General features: G+C 37.6%; 1 protein-coding gene and 1 non-coding gene across 7 annotated transcripts in view; one reads left to right on the top strand and one right to left on the bottom strand.

Moving 5' to 3' along the window:
• Positions 1–771: 771 nt before the first annotated feature.
• Positions 772–935, top strand: LOC114893487. Its single transcript, XR_003792910.1, has one exon. It is a non-coding gene; the product is annotated as a U1 spliceosomal RNA (small nuclear RNA).
• A 9,524-nt stretch (positions 936–10,459) lies between these two features.
• The window catches only part of MAP3K1 (mitogen-activated protein kinase kinase kinase 1), an 81,956-nt gene continuing 74,111 nt past the window's right edge, over positions 10,460–18,304 (bottom strand). For all 6 annotated transcript variants that reach the window (XM_029216212.1, XM_029216213.1, XM_029216214.1 and 3 more), the window contains 5 exons: positions 17,572–17,734; positions 16,299–16,430; positions 15,129–15,271; positions 14,388–14,519; positions 10,460–13,064 (listed from right to left, as the gene is read on the bottom strand). In XM_029216212.1, coding sequence (XP_029072045.1) covers positions 12,915–13,064; positions 14,388–14,519; positions 15,129–15,271; positions 16,299–16,430; positions 17,572–17,734 — 720 coding nt within the window. In that variant the 3' untranslated portion in view covers positions 10,460–12,914. The remainder of the gene's footprint in view (positions 13,065–14,387; positions 14,520–15,128; positions 15,272–16,298; positions 16,431–17,571; positions 17,735–18,304) is intronic.

Here is an 18,304-nt window from a genome sequence, read left to right as displayed (position 1 = left end):
ATTCTTTTCACTATTTGAGGGGGTTAGCTGTTTTTCATAAAGTTAAGTTACCTATATTAACATGTAATAGATTTTTAAATTGTTATTTTTAATGAGTTAATAAGTAAATATTTTAAAATTTATCAGTTTTAATATGATACAGTAAATATCAATAGATATAACCCACATAAACAAAAGCTCCTTGGGGATTCTCGTAATTTTTGAAGGTATAATGGGGTCTGAAGACAAAAATGTTTGAGAATTGAGTGTTAGAGCCACATACTGTGATGCAAAATTTTGAGAAGGAAAGTTTGTGACAAGGCATTTCATTAACTTTGGATATTGAAGTTAATGTCAATTCTATGAATTACAGTAGTATATTGCCTATTGATAAAATTAGACGCAACGTATTTCAAAGTTATTTTGTGCTTTAGGGTCTAAAATACTGCATGAGGGACTTCCCTGGTGGTGCAGCGGTTAAGAATCTGCCTGCCAAATTCAGGGGACACGGGTTCGAGCCCTGGTCCGGGAAGATCCCACGTGCTGCGGAACAACTAAGTCCGTGTGCCACAACTACTGAGCTTGCGATCTAGAGCCCGCGAGCCACAACTATGAGCCTGCGCGCCTAGAGCCCGTGCTCCGCAACAAGAGAAGCCACCACAATGAGAAGCCCGTGCACTGCAACAAGAGTAGCCCCCACTCGCCGCAACTAGAGAAAGCCCGCGCACAGCAACGAAGACCCAATGCAGACAAAAATAAATAAATAAATAAATTTATAAAATACTACATGAAATACTTACCTGGCAGGGGAGATACCATGATCTCAAAGGTGGTTTTCCCAGGGCAAGGCTTATCCATTGTACTCCGGATATGTTGACTCCTGCGATTTCCCCAAATGTGGAAAACTCGACTGCATAATTTGTGGTAGTGGGGGACTGTGTTCATGCTCTCCCCTGAAAAAAAGAAGTAAAAGTAAAAGAAAACATACTGCCTAAAAAGGAGAAGAAAAAAATTGTCTCTGCTAGTCTGAATTAGCAAAATTCACCTCTGCCTCCAGCCACTTTACTGCCATCTAGTGGAAAATGATTATAATAAACATACAAATATTTAGGAATGATGCCCCAGAGAGCTGGGTATTAGTACACAGTTCGTTATGGCAGTTTTGAATATATCAACTGGAAGATTCTATGCCATTGGCTCTCAGCTGCTTCTCAGACCAGAGTATGAGAGCAAAACGTTTGAGAACCATTGGCATGAGCAAAACTGCAGAGGTGGGAATGAATACTGTGGGTTCAGAGAACAAGAGTGTAACAATCTGAGTAGAGCAAAAATTTGCATTAGGAATAGTAGGAAATAAAATTTTTAGGCAGAGTAAGATCAGACCATTAGGAAATCTTGAGGTAAGCGGTAGGTAGTCATTGAAGGTTCTTAAGCAGAGCACTAGCATGTAGGAATAGTTTGGGAAGCTCAAGACGAACAGTGGTTGGCAAGATGGATGGGTGAATGGATGGGTGGGTGGGTGGCAATTCAAGAGCAAGTTGGTCTTGAGAACAGGAAACCGGGAAAAAGGCATCAAGTGTCTTTTTAGAGCCTCTCCTTGGTTGTAACTGTTACTCTTGTCTGAAGGGGATAGGAGAATAAGAATGTTCTGTTCTTATTCTTAAACTGAGTCTAAGTTTTTGATTGGAACATGGAGTTATCGGTGAATTGCCTTAGTTTTTTCAGTTTTCTAAGAGGAACACTGAGCTAACTGCTTATTCTTGAGAAAGAGGTGATGTAAACTCTGATTTTCAGATATTTGGCAAAGTCAGTACACTGTTAAGATCGTCCTTTAATTAAAGAAAACTTTTACTCTGCTGCCCTCTTCTGGATGTTGTGTAATTCCGTAAATAATTCTTTCACTGGTGGTCAATTAGTGTAGGCTGAATTGCCACTGAAATACAGGAGCCCGGCTGCAGGAAAAAAAAAAGAAAAAAAAAAGGAAATCAAGGTAAAATACAAAAAAATAAACGACAACAAACCAAAGAATATACAAACATAAATATTTTCCCAATTTTTTATTTTGAAAATTTCTAACCTACAGAAAAGTGCAGTGAACAGCCATATATCTTTTATGTAGGTTCACCAGTTGTTAACATTTTGTAACAATTCCTCCCTTTCTCTCTCTCTCCACACACACATATATAAGAATGACATTTTCTACATAATCACATTGCCATTGTATCTTTAAAAGTGAACAGTAATTCAATATCATGAATATAGCCCATATTTAAATTTCTCTAATTTCAAAAATACCTTTTATAACTGTTCTTTTATTATTTGTTTTTTAAACTGGGTCAAAGTTAATCTAGTCTAATTTAATCTACCTCTGCTTTTATTTGTTTTTCATGACCTAAAACTTTTATGAATACTGAAATTGAATCAGTAATTTAAAAACTCCCAATAAACAAAAGACCAAATGGCTTCACAAGTGAATTCTACCAAAAGTTTAGAGAAGAGTTAACACCTATCCTTCTAACACTATTCTAAAAAATTGCAGAGGAAGGAACACTTTTGAACTCATTCTATGAGGACACCATCTCCCTGATACCAAAGCCAGACAAAGATACCACAAAAAAGAAAATTACAGGCCAATATTACTGATGAACATAGATGCAAATATCCTCACAATATCACTAACAAACCAAATTCAACAATACATTAAAAGGATCATACACCATGATCAAGTGGGATTTATCCCAGGAATGCAAGGATTTTTCAGTATCCATAGATCAGTCAATGTGATACACCACATTAACAAATTGAAGAATAAAAGCCATATGATCATCTCATATGGAGATGATCATAGATGCAGAAAAAGCTTTGGATAAAATTCAACATCCATTTATGATAAAAACTCTCCAGAAAGTGGGCATACAGGGAACATACCTCGACATGATAAAGGCCATATATGACACACCAGGAGCTAACATCGTAGTCAATGCTGAAAATCTGAAAGCATTTCCTCTAAGATCAGAACAAGACAAGAATGTCCACTCTCGCCACTTTTGTACTAGCCACAGCAATCAGAGAATAAAAAGAAATAAAAGGAACCCAAATTGGAGAAGAAGAAGTAAAACTGTCACTGTTTGCAGATGACATGATACTATACATAGAAAATCCTAAAGACGCTACCAGGAAACTACTAGAACTCATATCAATGAAATTGGTAAAGTTGAAGGAAATTAATATACAGAAATCTGTTAGTTTCTACACACTAACAACAAAATATGAGAGAGAGAAATTAAAGAAACAATCCCATTTACCACTGCATCAAAAAGAATAAAATACCTAGAAATAAACCTACCTACAGATATACAAGAGTCATACTTGGAAAACTATAAGACACTGATGAGGGACTTCCCTGGTGGTCCAGTGGTTAAGACTCTGTGCTCCCAATGCAGGGGGCCTGGGTTCGATCCCTGGTCAGGGAACTAGATCCCACATGCATGCCATAACTAAGAGCCTACATGCCACAACTAAAGAGTCCACATGCTGCAACAAGAATCCCACATGCTGCAACTAAGACCTGATGCAGCCAAAATAAAAGAAAGACACTGATGAAAGAAATTGAAGATGACACAAACAGATGGAAAGATATAGCATGTTCTTGGACTGGAAGATTCAACATTGTGAAAATGACTATACTACCCAAAGCAATCTACAGATTCAGTGCAATCCCTATCAAAATACTAATGGCATTTTTCACAGAACTAGAACAAATAATTTTAAAATTTGTATGGAAACACAAAAGACCCCCAATAGCCAAAACAATCTTGAGAAAGAAGAATGGAGCTGGAGGAACCACACTCCCTGACTTCAGACTATACTATAAATTACTACAAAGCTATAGTAATCAAAACAGTATGGTACACAGGGAGATCAGCTTGGTGCTTTGTGACCACCAAGAGGGGTGGGATAGGGAGGGTGGGAGGGAGACACAAGAGGGAGGAGATATGGGGATGTATGTATATGTATAGCTGATTCACTTTGTTATACAGCAGAAACTAACACAGCATTGTAAAGCAATTATACTCTAATAAAGACGTTAAAAAAAAAACCAGTATGGTATTGGCACAAAAACAGACACATAGATCAGTGGAACAGGATAGAGAGCCCAGAAATAAACCACGCACTTATGGTCAATTAATCTATGACAAAAGAGGCAAGAATATACAATGAAGAAAAGACAGTCTCTTCAATAATTTGTGCTGGGAAAACTGGACAGCTACATGTAAAAGAATGAAATTAGAACATTCACTAACACCATATACAAAAATTAACTCAAAATGGATTAAAGACCTAAATGTAAGACCAGATACTATAAAGCTCCTAGAGGAAAACATAGGCAGAACACGCTTTGACATAAATTGCAGCAATATTTTTTTTTGGATCTGTCTCCTAGATTAATGGAAACAAAAGCAAAAATAAGTGGGACCTAATTAAACTTAAAAGCTTTTGCATAGCAAAGGAAACCATACACAAAACAGAAAGACAACCTACAAAATGGGAGAAAATATTTGCAAATGAAGAGACCAAAAAGGGATTAATTTCTAAAATATATAAACAACTCATACAGCTTAATATCAAAAACAAAAAACAAAAAAAAAAACCCAATCAAAAAAATGGGCAGAAGACCTAAATAGGCATTTCTCCAAAGAAGACATACAGATGGCCAACAGGCACGTGTAAAGATGCTCAGTATCACTAATTATTAGAGAAATGCAAATCAAAACTACAGTGAGGTATCACCTCACACCAGTCAGAATGGCCATCATCAAAAAGTCTACAAACAACAAATGCTGGAGAGGGTGTGGAGAAAAGGGAACCCTCTCGTACTGTTGGTGGGAATGTAAATTGATACAGCCATGGTGGAGAACCCGCACTTTTCAAACTGCTGCTTTTACACCGGTCCCCAGGGCAAGTGAGTCTGCACGTGAGCCCTTTAAGAGAAATGTCTCAGTTCTGTACAGCCCTTTGGGTCCCCTGGACGTGAGCCCTGTTGGTTTCCCAAGCCAGACCTTTTGGGGGCTCATCTCTCCACTGCAGGTCCCAAGGGTCGGGGCACCCGATGTGGGGCACAAACCCCTCACTCCTCAGGGAGAAGCTCTGCATTTTTGACATCCCTCCTGACTGTGGGTCGCTGCACTGAGGGTGGGGTTTTAGTGAGATCACTTCTCTGCCTCTGCCTCAATGTGGCCCTTTTATCATTTGTCGTGAAGGAGCTGGTCAGCTAGTTTTCAGGTCTTTTCCAGAGGGAAATATTCCATATGTAGTTGTAGCTTTGGTGTACCTGTGGGAGGACGTGAGTTCAGGATCTTCCTACACCACCATCCTGGACCACCTGTGGCCTGTAGTTTTCTTTTTTGTAGTGTCCGTATCTGTCTTTGATATCAGGGTAACGCTGGGCTCATAAAATGAGCTTGGGAGTGTTCCCTCCTCTTCAGTTTTTTTGAAGAGTTTGAAAAGGATTGGCGTTAATTCTTTAAATGTTTGATGGAACTCACCAGCAAAACCATCTGGTCTTGGGCTTTTCTTTTTCTTTCTTTTTTTTTTTAAGAAGATGTTGGGGGTAGGAGTTTAGTAATTTATTTATTTATTTTTGCTGTGTTGGGTCTTCGTTTCTGTGCGAGGGCTTTCTTTAGTTGTGGCAAGCAGGGGCCACTCTTCATGGCAGTGCGTGGGCCTCTGACTGTCGCGGCCTCTCTTGTGGAGCACGGGCTCCAGACGCGCAGGCTCAGTAGTCGTGGCTCACGGGCCTAGTTGCTCCGCAGCATGTGGGATCCTCCCAGACCAGGGCTCGAACCCGTGTCCCCTGCATTAGCAGGCAGATTCTCAATCACTGTGCGACGAGGGAAGCCCCCCTGGGCTTTTCTTTGTTGAGAGGTTTTTGTTTACTGATTCAGTTTCATTACTTGTTATTGGTCTGTTCAGATTTTCTCTTTCTTCATGATTCAGTGTTGTTAGGGTCATTGTATTCTGCCCTGATGCTGACATCACTCTCCCCTCACACTTCCTTTTTTTTTTTTTTTTTTTCCGGTACGCGGGCCTCTCACTGTTGTGGCCTCTCCCGTTGCAGAGCACAGGCTCCGGATGCGCAGGCTCAGTGGCCATGGCTCACGGGCCCAGCCGCTCCGCGGCATGTGGGATCTTCCCGGACCGGGGCACAAACCCGTGTCGCCTGCATCAGCAGGCGGACTCTCAACCGCTGCGCCACCAGGGAAGCCCTCCCCTCACACTTTCTTATCTCGATAATGCAGTTGTCTTCGGACTTTCTTTCTGCCTCTGGTACCGCCCCTTTGATTCCTTCTTCAAGATACTGCTGGAGTGATCTTTATAAAATGCAAATATAGTTGTGCTACTCCCTGCCAAAGATTTTTCAGTATTTCCCCATACCTCATTATTCCTCCTCCTTTTCTTTTTCCCTTTCATCCTAGTTACAACCCTCATCCTCTGAGTATGTCTACGTAGATGTTGTGAGATCTCATTAAGCAAATTGACTTTAAGGGAAAATAGCACTTAGTTATCTCAAAAATAAACTCCAATACGAATTTCAGCGTTGTGGGAAAGGAGCTTTGGGGCATGAAGACTTTGCCTCTTATGTCATCGGCTTAGCCTAGTTTTATCTCTACAGGTTTGGCAAAGTTCTGAACTGAGGGCCATGGGGCATGGGCCACAGTAATACCAGGTTGATCGCAAGTGATGAGACTGGCTTCAGTTGTGGATGAAGTTCTTTAGTCACAGATCATGCAGAGTACCTACTGTAAAATGAAACTCACAGACTAGCTATACCACTGTGATGGCATATTTGTTTTTCTAAGATTTTACTTATTTGTTTTTGGCTGCGTTGGGTCTTAGTTGCAGCATGCGGGATCTTCATTGAGGCATGCTGGATCTTTTGTTGTAGCGTGCGGGCTCTTCCTTGTGGCACGCGGGCTTCTCTCTAGTTGTGTGTGGGTTTTCTCTTTTCTAGCTGTGGCGTGCAGTTTCCAGAGCATGTGGGTTCTGTAGTTTGCGGCATGCAGGCTCTCTAGTTGAGGCGTGTGGGCTCAGTAGTTGTGGTCCACGGGCTTAGTTGCCCCGCGGCATGTGGGATGTTAGTTCCCAGACCAGGGGTCAAACCCATGTCCCCTGCATTGTAAGGCGGATTCTTTACCAGTGGACCACCGGGAAGTCCTGCATATTTGAATGCTATATACATAGTTTGCTACATGATAATTAGGCTTTAGCGGTAAGCATTTCACATTAGTGCATAAAACTAGACATTAATTTTCTCTTCATAGGTTAGTTCTCTAGCATCTATAATCAGCATCTCCATTTCCCCCTTATCTCATATATCTCAGAAGACAAAAGTCCTGGATCCAGTTTCCTAAAGCTGAGATTTCACTCTGATTTTCTGCTTCATTTTTTGTTTTATAAGCCTGGACCCAGATCAGAGGTCAAAAAGCAGCTAGCCACAGGCCAGATCAAGCATATGAGTTTTGTTTAGCCTACTGTTCCTTATAAAATTTAAAATTAGTTTCCAATATGTAAACATCAAGAAATTGCATGTAAAATCCAGATCTCTCCAGCTTCTTTTGAAAATTCAGAGGCTTTGGAAACACTGGGCTTTTTTTTTTTCATTCCAACATGGTAACATGGACCCCGCTTGGACATGAATTTGGCATGAACTCTCAGGTCAGCCAAAAGCTCTGCTAAGGACACTTCTAGGTCCATAGGCATTTGAGTCTGTGACTTTTGGGTCACTCATTCATTCATAAAATACATATTGTGCATCCACTGTGCCTGGTACTGTTCTTAGCCATTTACATAGGTTCTCTTACTTCTTACAAAGCTGTTGTGGGGTTACACGGCTAGCAAGTGGCAGAGCCAGACTTGACCCAGGTGATGTCTCAGGCTCTGTGGTCACGAAGTCCATCATCATCACCTACTTTAAAAGACCCATCCTTTCCTACCTTACGTCTCAATTCAACATGTGATTTTTGCTTATAGCAGAAATTTTTAAAATGACAAACCTAAAAATTGTCATGACATGGAAATATGGCAGTTTGCATACGTTTGTCACTGTGTTCTCCAGTGACTGCAGTATTTCATGCATTTTGTTGTATAACAAGTGAATTACTGTATCAGTTCACAAATGCATTCATTGGCATTTCCATGTGGGCATGATACCCCAGCATTTTTCTAGATTCCATCTAACCTGCAGATTTGGTCATTTTGTAAAACTGTTAATATCATTGAAGTAAAATCAAGGAACAGAATTAATTTATTAATTCCTCTGAAACAGAAAGCTTTTCTCAAAGTTAATATTTTCCTGAAATGACTGGTGTGTGCCCTTTAGGGAAAATATCCAGAGCCTATTTAAAAGGTGTTCATTTTAAATCACGTTATACAGAAAGTTTAAAACAAATGTAGAGACACAAGATAGCTTCTGAACTCACAGTTTTCAGTGACATTACCTATCTTGCAGGGTGATCATGTGAGAAACAACTACTGAGCAGAAATACGAAGGATGAAAGTAGAAAACAGTAACACACAACCACAAGGTACAATCTAAGACTAAAACTCTTGGGTAGGCCAAGTGAGTTCCCTGGTACAGCCTGAATTGCAGAATGATTGAAATTGCCTTATTTCATTTGTGAAATGGAGTATAATCACTGTGTTGTAAAGTATGCCTGACAAATAGTAGCTGTTGAATAAATCTTTATTCCTATTCCCAACAGTTTAACATAAGAGGATGGTTTTTATGCTTTTTTTATGTCTGATATAAAAAGAGTTGTATGAACAGGATCAATTAAGTTTAATCTGTGCTGTCTGGGAACAGTAGTAGTATTTATGTGCAAGTATGTAACATGTCAAACCACATAAGATTTTTTTAAAAAAGGTATAATTTTCCATTAATTTTTTTTTTTTAAGAACAATTTTAAATAAAGCTTTCCTTTATTTTGTCAAAAAGCCCCCTTCAGTGTTGATAGTGGGGTAGGCTGTGCAGTATGTGAGGCCAGGAGTTACAGGGAAAATCCCTGAATCTTCTGCTGCATTTTGTTGTGAACCTAAAACTGCCCTAAAAAAGTATACATACGTGTATGTCTGGCTTTAGGTAAGCTGGAACAAGGGCAGTCCAGCAGGGGTTGGGGCCCATGCAGAGAAGGCAGCCGACTGAGGTGGCAGCCTAACGGGGATCAGGAGATGGGTTACATGGGTGGGTGGAGAGCTTGAGCAAGTCAGTCAACGTATTGAGGCAAATGGGAGCCAGGTTTCTTACTGTCCAGAAAAGGAGTTACAAATATGGAAAGAGGGAAAGCTTGAATGAACCTGGATGGTGGTATATTGAAATGGAAAGGTTGGTGTGAACTCATGGTTTATGTGTGTGTATGGGTAGGTATATGTATATGTATTTTGCATACGTATGCAAAAAAACATATATTCTAGCTTTGTCTACCAAGAGGGCCTGGGAGCAGTGATACCCAGGAGTAATGAGTGTATCTAGCACCCAGTTTTTAAATACCAGTCAGGGCTCTTTGGAAAAATGGCTGATCCCAGGGATGAACCAAACTCACGAGATGGGTCTGAAGTATAGAAGTGTTCAAAGAATACTGGTGGCTTGTCAGTCCATAGAGAAGCTAGCTCTGAGAGGCTCCCAATGGCTAAATGTGACAATTTGAGGAAATATGTGATGACAGTAATGGATTTTATCTCACTGAATAGGAATCCACAAACCCATTTTGATATATATGAATAACAAAGAAGAGAAAGGTCTTCCTTATAGAAAAATGCCCATTAACAGAATACAGAAGGAGTGCAGGAACCAGAAAACCAGTGTCTGGCAACCATCAGAGTAATAATTCAGGCAAGAAAGTTAAGAGCAGAGAGCTAAAGTTGGATGAATAACAAGCTATTTATGTAGCCTCAAAGTGTCACCTCCACAAAATATTTAATATAAAGGTAGATATTAATTATAAAGGGAAAGAGTAACTTTACAGTGGCAAAGCCTTCTCAGATGATCACAGTTTGTATCGCCAGCAATGGGACAAACTGACCTTGTATACCTCCGGATATACCTCCGGAGACAGTGAAAAGAACACTGCCTGCACCATCATCTCTGAGATATTCCTGTCACAAGTGCATACTCTGAATTGAATCATGAGGAATCACCAAATGCAAATTGAGGGACTTCTATAAAACAGTAAATTAAGGTCGTCAGGGTCAAGGAAGGCATAAGGAATGGTTCTGGATTGAATGGGACTCAAGAAACATAGCCAAGAGCAAAGCTGATCTTGGTTTGGATCCTTTTGCTATAAAGGATATAACTGGGCTGCTGGCAAAATCTGAATGGGGCTTTTGGGTGAATGGTATATATGGGAGCACTTTGTGGTGTTCTTAGGACTTTTTTGTCAGTATGAAATTATTTCAAAATAAATAAAAGTAACAACCTTTGTTCAAAAACTTTTATTTACTATAAAGACAAAACACCAAAATAGGTACAAATACTATAAAAGTGGTTCAATGGGGTAAAAATTTTAATTAAAATATCTTGATATATTTAAAATAACAAAGGATACATTTAAGCCAAATTATCTTAACCCAGAGATTTTTTTGTAACATTTGCTTACACAGTAAGGTGCTAATAGAAGTTAGCCCTTAAGCCCTGGAAGTCTTAGGAATCATAGTCATACAGCAAATATAATTTCATTGTGAAAGTGAACTTTGGTAGAAGAAAAATCTATAGGACACCTGAGGTAGTAGAAACTGGAATAAACAGCAGTAGACGTTATTTACAACTTGAGTACCAAATAACATTAAGAACACAAAAATAATTACACATTACAATTTTCAGTCCAGCTTTGATCCAAAGAAAATAAGAATATTACATCACATTTGCATTGAAAACAAAACAAAAAACAAAACACCACAATTACCAGCAAGCTGAGGGAACTGCAAACAAACTCAAACAATGGATTTCTGACATCTAGAGGCAGTCTGAGTTTGAAATGTGGTGGGCATGGTGATCTACAAAGTAATACTGATTAGCTGAGGTTCCTCAGTTTATACAGTTTACATCTCTGTCAGACACAGTATTAATCTGACCAATGATCTTCCAGTACATAAAATGGCAAGAGTGCATCCTTTAAAGCTTGCACATGAGAGACTTGGAAACAATCTTATTAGAACTGTGAAAATTCTAAGTAGTCAAAAAAAAAAAAAAAAAGAAAGAAAATACAACACATTTAGAGCTACCAAACTTCACATTTCTGTACTATGTTTAACTCTTCAAATATTGCCAATCTTCCAACCAAAGGAATGTAAAATTTCACTAAGAAACACATTCATATAAAAAAACTGCCTTTTAAAAATTATATGCAATATATCCCTGTAAACTTATCTTGTAACTTATTTTACTTCCAATTTGTGTTGTACATTTAAAATGTACTCTATATAGCTTATTTAGCTTATCCTGAGTCTTTGAGAATAACCAATTTTATTTAACTCTGCAACAATTCAACTGGCTTCTGAAGAGTTAAAACTTAACATCTCAAAAAGCTGTATTAAATACTTAATCAGTACTTAATTTAAAAGACTCACAGAAAAAAGGGTAAAAGAGCTGCCATTTTCCTTCAGGATTCCATGCATCTGAATTCAGTTTAGACAAAAACCATTAGATAACTGTGCAAAATCCAAGGAATTAGTGTGTAAATGAAATTGTTTCACTTATCTTTCTGAACACATTTTCCAAGCTCAAAGCAAATTTATTGTTTAGAAACACTCGTTCGTAGTTGAGTAAGTTAATTTTTCTTTATCTATCTATCAGCCAGGCCTACTGTAAAGAGATAATGCATGGTAGAAGGAAAACAGCAGTTAACGTTGTTATCAGTGGTGATGATGCATGATGGATAATTACATACAGAGTAAGACTTAAATGGTGTGAAGTTTCCTACAAAAGAAACCGATATGTTAAAAAAATTCAAATACATTTCAAGGTCATCTTGATCTTGGTTGTGAGCTGCATCACAGAGAACAGTTGATTTTCACTTAATTTATATTTAACCTGCATAAGAAGAGCAGTGACTGACTCAATGAAGGTAGTATTTTATCATATTCCAATTTTAAAAACAAACAAAATTGCATCTATATTTTAAAAAACTCTTGCAATAGCAAGATATTTAATAAACTCTGGTTCACATCTAGTTCCTTTTTTTTTTTTTTCTGGTTTGAAAAGATCACCTTTCCCTGAATATTAAACATAAATGAAGGTGAAATGAAAATATAGAACCATAATTTCCAAAAACGAAATGAATGGGCCAACAGTAAAATGCACAATGAACCACAATTGCCCAGGCATTTAAAAAGATAAAGGTCAATTGTGGGTCATAAAGAAGTTATCAACTTTTAAAAATATATTTACTTACTGCTACTTATAGCATATTCTGACCTAAAAGAGGCAGATACTGATTTTTATAGCCAGTGACCAAAAAAAAAAAAAAAAAAAAAAACGAACTGCAGAACCCCCTGCTTGTGATCACATATGAAATGGAAGAATAACTGAAACATTAAAACAGATCCTGAGCCCCTCAGCTGCTAATATTGCTGAAAAAGTGCTCCAAAAAATTATGCTTCTGTTAATTAACCATGCAAACTTCATTGCTTTCCTGTTTACCTAGGGCCAGTTCTTTGAAAGGCACAGTTTACAGTTTCTGCACAAATTGTGGACTTTTGCATACTAAGCTTAGGTACAAATCATGATTTGTCAATCACATACTTAGGTAAGGGTTCCCCACTGATCTTGTTCATAGCTGTTCAGTGGCATGAAGGCCAGCAGATTATCAATGTGGTTCCCCACAAAAGTTTTTTCTCTTGTTGAGCATCCTGTCTCCATTACAGTTTATTTGTATAACTGGCTACCATGTAGTACGGAAGACTGGATGCTTCAGTAGCTCTCTTGATGGAGGTCTGTCCTGAGGTTGAAGTTCTAAACAGCGAAGAGCCACATCTCGTAAACCAGGAGACAAATGTGAAGGGATTGATGGAGCAGTAGTTGCACTGGCAATCTGTAAGAGAAAACACTAGGGTTAAAGTTCTCCACAACTGGAGCTTCTGATACAGAAGTACACGTGCATGTATTTCATAACCTCTATATATGCATCCTATACATAGAAGAATTAAAAGTGGGTGGACTTTTTGCTAACAAGTTGTCTGTGGAAAAACTCATGAATTTGACCAATACATGCTGATCAGATGGAGCTACAGTTCTCTTTATTGTCTCAAATGAACAAGGCGAAGTGCATCACAATGACGAGGCAGGTGAAATAGTCACTCAAATCAATTCTGCTTTCCTCATACTCACTCTCCAAAATGGTTTGTCCTCTTTCCTTCATTGCACATTTTCTGTTTTTTTCAGCACAGAGAGCTATTCAGAGTAAGTAAGACTAAACCTGGCCAGTCAATATAGTATATCAGAAACACAACTGCACTGATTTTTTATTTTCAGGTGACTGAGGAAGTTATATGAGCATGGGGAGACCTGGAGGAGATTATGGCAGGGGAGAGGCGCTGGGGATCAGCTCGGAGGACTAATACTACCCACTCTGCACAGACTGTGTGTTTTAAGTGCTTTACTCTCAGGCCCAGAGGTAATTCTGTTTATCCTCATAATATGATGTAATATAAATAATTCATCAAGGAGGTGCTATTATTACACCCATTTTATAAACAAGAAAACAGACAGTAGACAGAATAAGTAATTCTCCTAGTCACATGGCTGTTAAAGGATGGAACCAGGGTTTGGGCCCAGGTCTGTATAACTACAAAGCCCAAGCTTTTAAATGAGCACATGTGCAACTCAAACGCTAAATCTCAAACATTACATTATTCTCTGGTGGAAGTGGAGAGAATGGATTTGGAAGTTGTCAGAAAGGTAGAACAGCCTTGGCCTCTGACTTAGGTGTGAGTTTTTTAAATACAGGAAATAACAGATTAAAAAATTTGTGACAGTACAATACATAAAGAGCTTCAAGTATTTTAATTTAAAAGTTTGGTGTGTGTGTGTGTGTGTGTATATATATATATATATATATATATATATATATGTATATATATATATATGTACATATTTCACCCAAGAGCAATGATTCAGTATTTGCTAATTCAGTGTTCTCAGTGACTTGATAGAGCATGACTACCGTGAATAATGAGAACTTGACTGTTCATGCTGCCAACATTCACCACATCATATCAATTCCTAGAGATATATACACATACATTTATTTCAAAGAAGATATGCCTTCACGTTAGATTGATAGGGAAGGAGAACCCATGAAAATTTGCCTTCTGCCAATTTTAGCAGAAAGAAGTAATTTTTATCTCATGATTACCTTAAATATCAAAGCAAGATGATTGGAGTGTTTTTCTGCATTCCAAGGTGGTTTAGCACAAGCCATTTCTATAATAGCACAGCCAACACTCCATACATCACAGCTCCTACCATACTGCTGACCTCTTAGGACCTAAAATAAAGCAGAGTTAATTTGGAAATATGACTCATTAGAAAAAGAGAAAGCCATTCTGTAGTTATGGATTCTGGTTTTTTTACTTCAGAGCAAAACAATGTACAAAGAACAATTCCACAGACTACCTGATGTCTCATTTATTTCATTAACACGCTCAATCTCCTATGTGGGACAAAAATATTTTGGAGAATTGTGAGGTTCTGAAGGAGAGGCATATCATAGAATTTCAAAGCCGCCTCAGTACGCATAGTAAACTACATAAGAGGACAACCAATTATCACTACATATGAACGTGAAGAATTCTGAACATAAAAGAGGCCGAGTTCAGAATAGCAATTATGCACCTTGGGTTTACTAGAAAACAACTACTATAAATTACCGAATAATCCTTTGTTAGAAATAGGTTTTAATAGATTTGCTTAAAGGCTATGGAAAGGCAGGGATTAAGGGTCTGAAATCAAGGATATCATTAAGACCTTAGTTTTAGGGCCGTGGACTTCTAATTAGTAATCACATAGTGGATAACACTGCAAAATTATTTGGTGTAATGCTGTCACACAGAACTCCAAAATATTTTTTTTCATCACACTCAAAGCTGCTTCTCACCTCAGGTGCCATAAATGCAATTGTCCCCAATAATTGTCCCTGAAACTCTCCTGCACCAGTTCCTTTTGATGCCAACCTGGCTGCAGCTCCAAAATCAGCAATTCTCAGTCTCTGACCTGTGCTGTCAATTAGCAAATTGGCACCTGTCAACAAAAACAGCAAATGACCTTATATATTAAAAACAAAAGAACAGATTAAAAACTCAGTAAAATACTACTAATAAAATAGGATAATGACAAAAGAAAGAAAGCAGACTGTGTGTCAGAGAAATCTACTCTTCCTCTCAATTCACTTCATTAGTAAAGGCACATAGGTCTCTGCAGTGTAAAAAAAATCCAAAGCCTCATAGGGAAAATCAGACAAAGCATCAAGGCATAAGGAACAAAAGCAGAGATTTCGTAAAACTTTTAAATAGTAAGTGTTAAACCTTTAATATAATGATTCTTAGCAAAATCTTTACTCAAAGTTCCAATTTTAGTGTAGTTTACACTTTGAGACAAAGCTCTGTTGGAACATACTGACCTAGACCAATTCAGACTTTATACTGTAATTTCATAACTATAGCTTAATAAAAAATTAATGTTATAAAATTACTTGAATGTGTTATATCAAATCCTAAAGGCATTCATGTCAGAAAACCAAAGTTGCTCTCTTTTTTTGGCCACGCAGCTTGCAGGATCTTAGTTCCCTGACCAGGGATCGAACCTGCACCCCGGCAGTGAAAGCACGGAGTCCTAACCTAGACTACCAGGGAATTCCCCGAAGTTGCTCTTTAATAAACCAAACTGCAAAAGATTAGAGAGGATTTTTCTTAAAAGGAGTCTTACAGTATCCCAGTTATTTTAAATAAAGCCAGGAACAGGAACCTTTGGGGAGGCAGTAAGTACATCATGAGACCAAGACAGGGGAATCAGAGACTTGGATTCGGTACTTGGTTTGCCATCAATTAGCAGTAAGACTGTGGAAAAAGTCTCAGCCTAAAGAAGGCAGAATATATTACCCTGAAAAGTTCCTTTCACTTCTGATAATTCTAGTGATCTCAGTTACTCAGGAGAAACAATCCCATAGTTGATTTCAAGTTAGAAACTATCAACAAAGGTCTAAGTTTTAAAATTACATTTGTTTTCTGCTTATTGATAATAAGAAGATAATAATTAAAAGAATTCCTACCTTTGACATCTCTGTGAATGATCTGGTTTTCATGGAGATATGAAAGGCCACGAAGTAATTGTTCAGTATAGTTAATAACTACTGATTCCTTGAAGGCTCCATATTTACTGAGCAAATGAGCCACAGATCCCCCTAAACATGTAATAATAATAATTTGTCATAAACTTAAGCCAAAATTAAAATTGCTTATTACACTTTGGTTGCATAAGCTTGCAGTGCATGAACTCACATTCACATTTGAAATATTAAATTTATCATCTGCTTCAGAAGTAAAACTGGTTTAAAAACTAACACATTCCAGTAATCTTAAAACCTATCAGTTAGGAGACATTTTCATGGAACCCTCATGAACTGGTTTTCTGGAAGGTCAAGATTTCAGAAAGCTTTAAAAGTTAACAATTTTGGATGGAACTATTCCTCTTATGTACAATTCACCTCTCTGTCTTTTGACCAAGATATACAAAATCTCTTTCTTAATGATGTAAGTAAACAGTGGTAACATGTTATTTAACAGAAGGTAAAAAGAATGGGAGGAGCCAGAAGACCCAGAGTTAGGCTTCATATCCTACCGTTTACCAGCTCTGACCTAGGACAAGTCACAAACTCAATAAGCCTCATCTAAAATTGTTTATAATAGTCAACCTATATACAACCATCAACCCAGGTAACAACCAACATCAGAGAATGTACTAAAGAACTGATTTGTAAATAGACATACACTCTTCAAACACAAAAAAATAAGAAACCAAGTGCTTGTGTATTCATTACGTCCCAAGTCATTTATTTTACTGTATATACGGTATAATACAAAATAAAACTCAGTCTCTATTTGTTCAAGTAGATGACAAGGTTCAACTTACGCTTCGGTGCTAGTTTACCTGTTAGTTTTTAAAGCTATATCTTAACTAATTCTATTTTTATATTGTTACGTTAAAATATTTCCTAAATCTGTCCTATTAATGATGGCCAACTGGACAAATGTGGATCTTACCATGGCAGGTTTAAAAAATTTATTCCTATAAAACAATGGTACACAATCATTTTAAAAGACACACTGAAAAAGTTTAAAAGTTAGAGGTAATGAATATTTTATTTATATTTAAATGAAAGACAAGCTATTTACAGTTCATACTACTATGTTGAGGCAATTTACTTTTAGGAATCTAAACTATTTAATAAAAATAAGTGTTCATTAAATGGTTTTTCCTAAATTTAATATCAAGCAAAAGTTAAATCTATGTATCACTATTTGTATTTTAAAACATGAACATACCTGCCATCCATTCAATGAAGAGATTATAATTGCTCTTCTCACATGTGGCTCCCAACATCCTAATGATGTTTGGATGATTCAGATGGCTCATCATTCTTATCTCCTCCCTTAATGCTTCTACTACTTCTTCTTGCTCAGAAGATGTATTTCTGACATACGTCACCTATTTCAGTAAACATATTTACAAAGTTTTGAATTCTGATGAGTTTCTATTTATAATTTTCACTAATTACTAATCTAAAATGGACAAACCCAAATTAACTTATATATCAACAGTAGAAGGCATTTATGCTCATGGATGCAATGTAGACACTTTATAAAAAAACCAAATCAAACTCTTTTAAATAATAAGAATCTAACAAGCAGCAGTAAAATATCAGGAGATGAAAGAAGACTGAGACATAACCAATCTTTCCAAACTGTCTGAAGGCAGACTAAAAAAATGAGAAAAGCCCAATCATAAGAACCAACATGATTTAAACATGAAAACTTTACTATGGCCTCGCCATGAGGCTTGTGGGATCTTAGTTCCCCGACCAGGGACTGAACCCGGGCCCCAGCAGTGAGAGCGCCAAGTCCTAACCACTGGACCACAAGGGAGTTCCCAACTATTGTCATATCTTGATAAGCATGCTCATTATAAAAAGTAAACCACAGAAATCCCAAGATGACATTGCACCAGTAACTTTGCTGAAGGGAGTATAAAACCATACCTCTAATAAATATAAAAAAG

The sequence above is a fragment of the Monodon monoceros genome, unplaced genomic scaffold (genome assembly GCF_005190385.1).
Source record: "Monodon monoceros isolate NGI ecotype Baffin Bay Population unplaced genomic scaffold, NGI_Narwhal_1 Super_Scaffold_12, whole genome shotgun sequence".
Lineage (NCBI taxonomy): Eukaryota > Metazoa > Chordata > Mammalia > Artiodactyla > Monodontidae > Monodon > Monodon monoceros.
The sequence above is the reverse complement of the archived record's forward strand: the minus strand, read 5'-3'. Positions and strand labels throughout refer to the sequence as shown.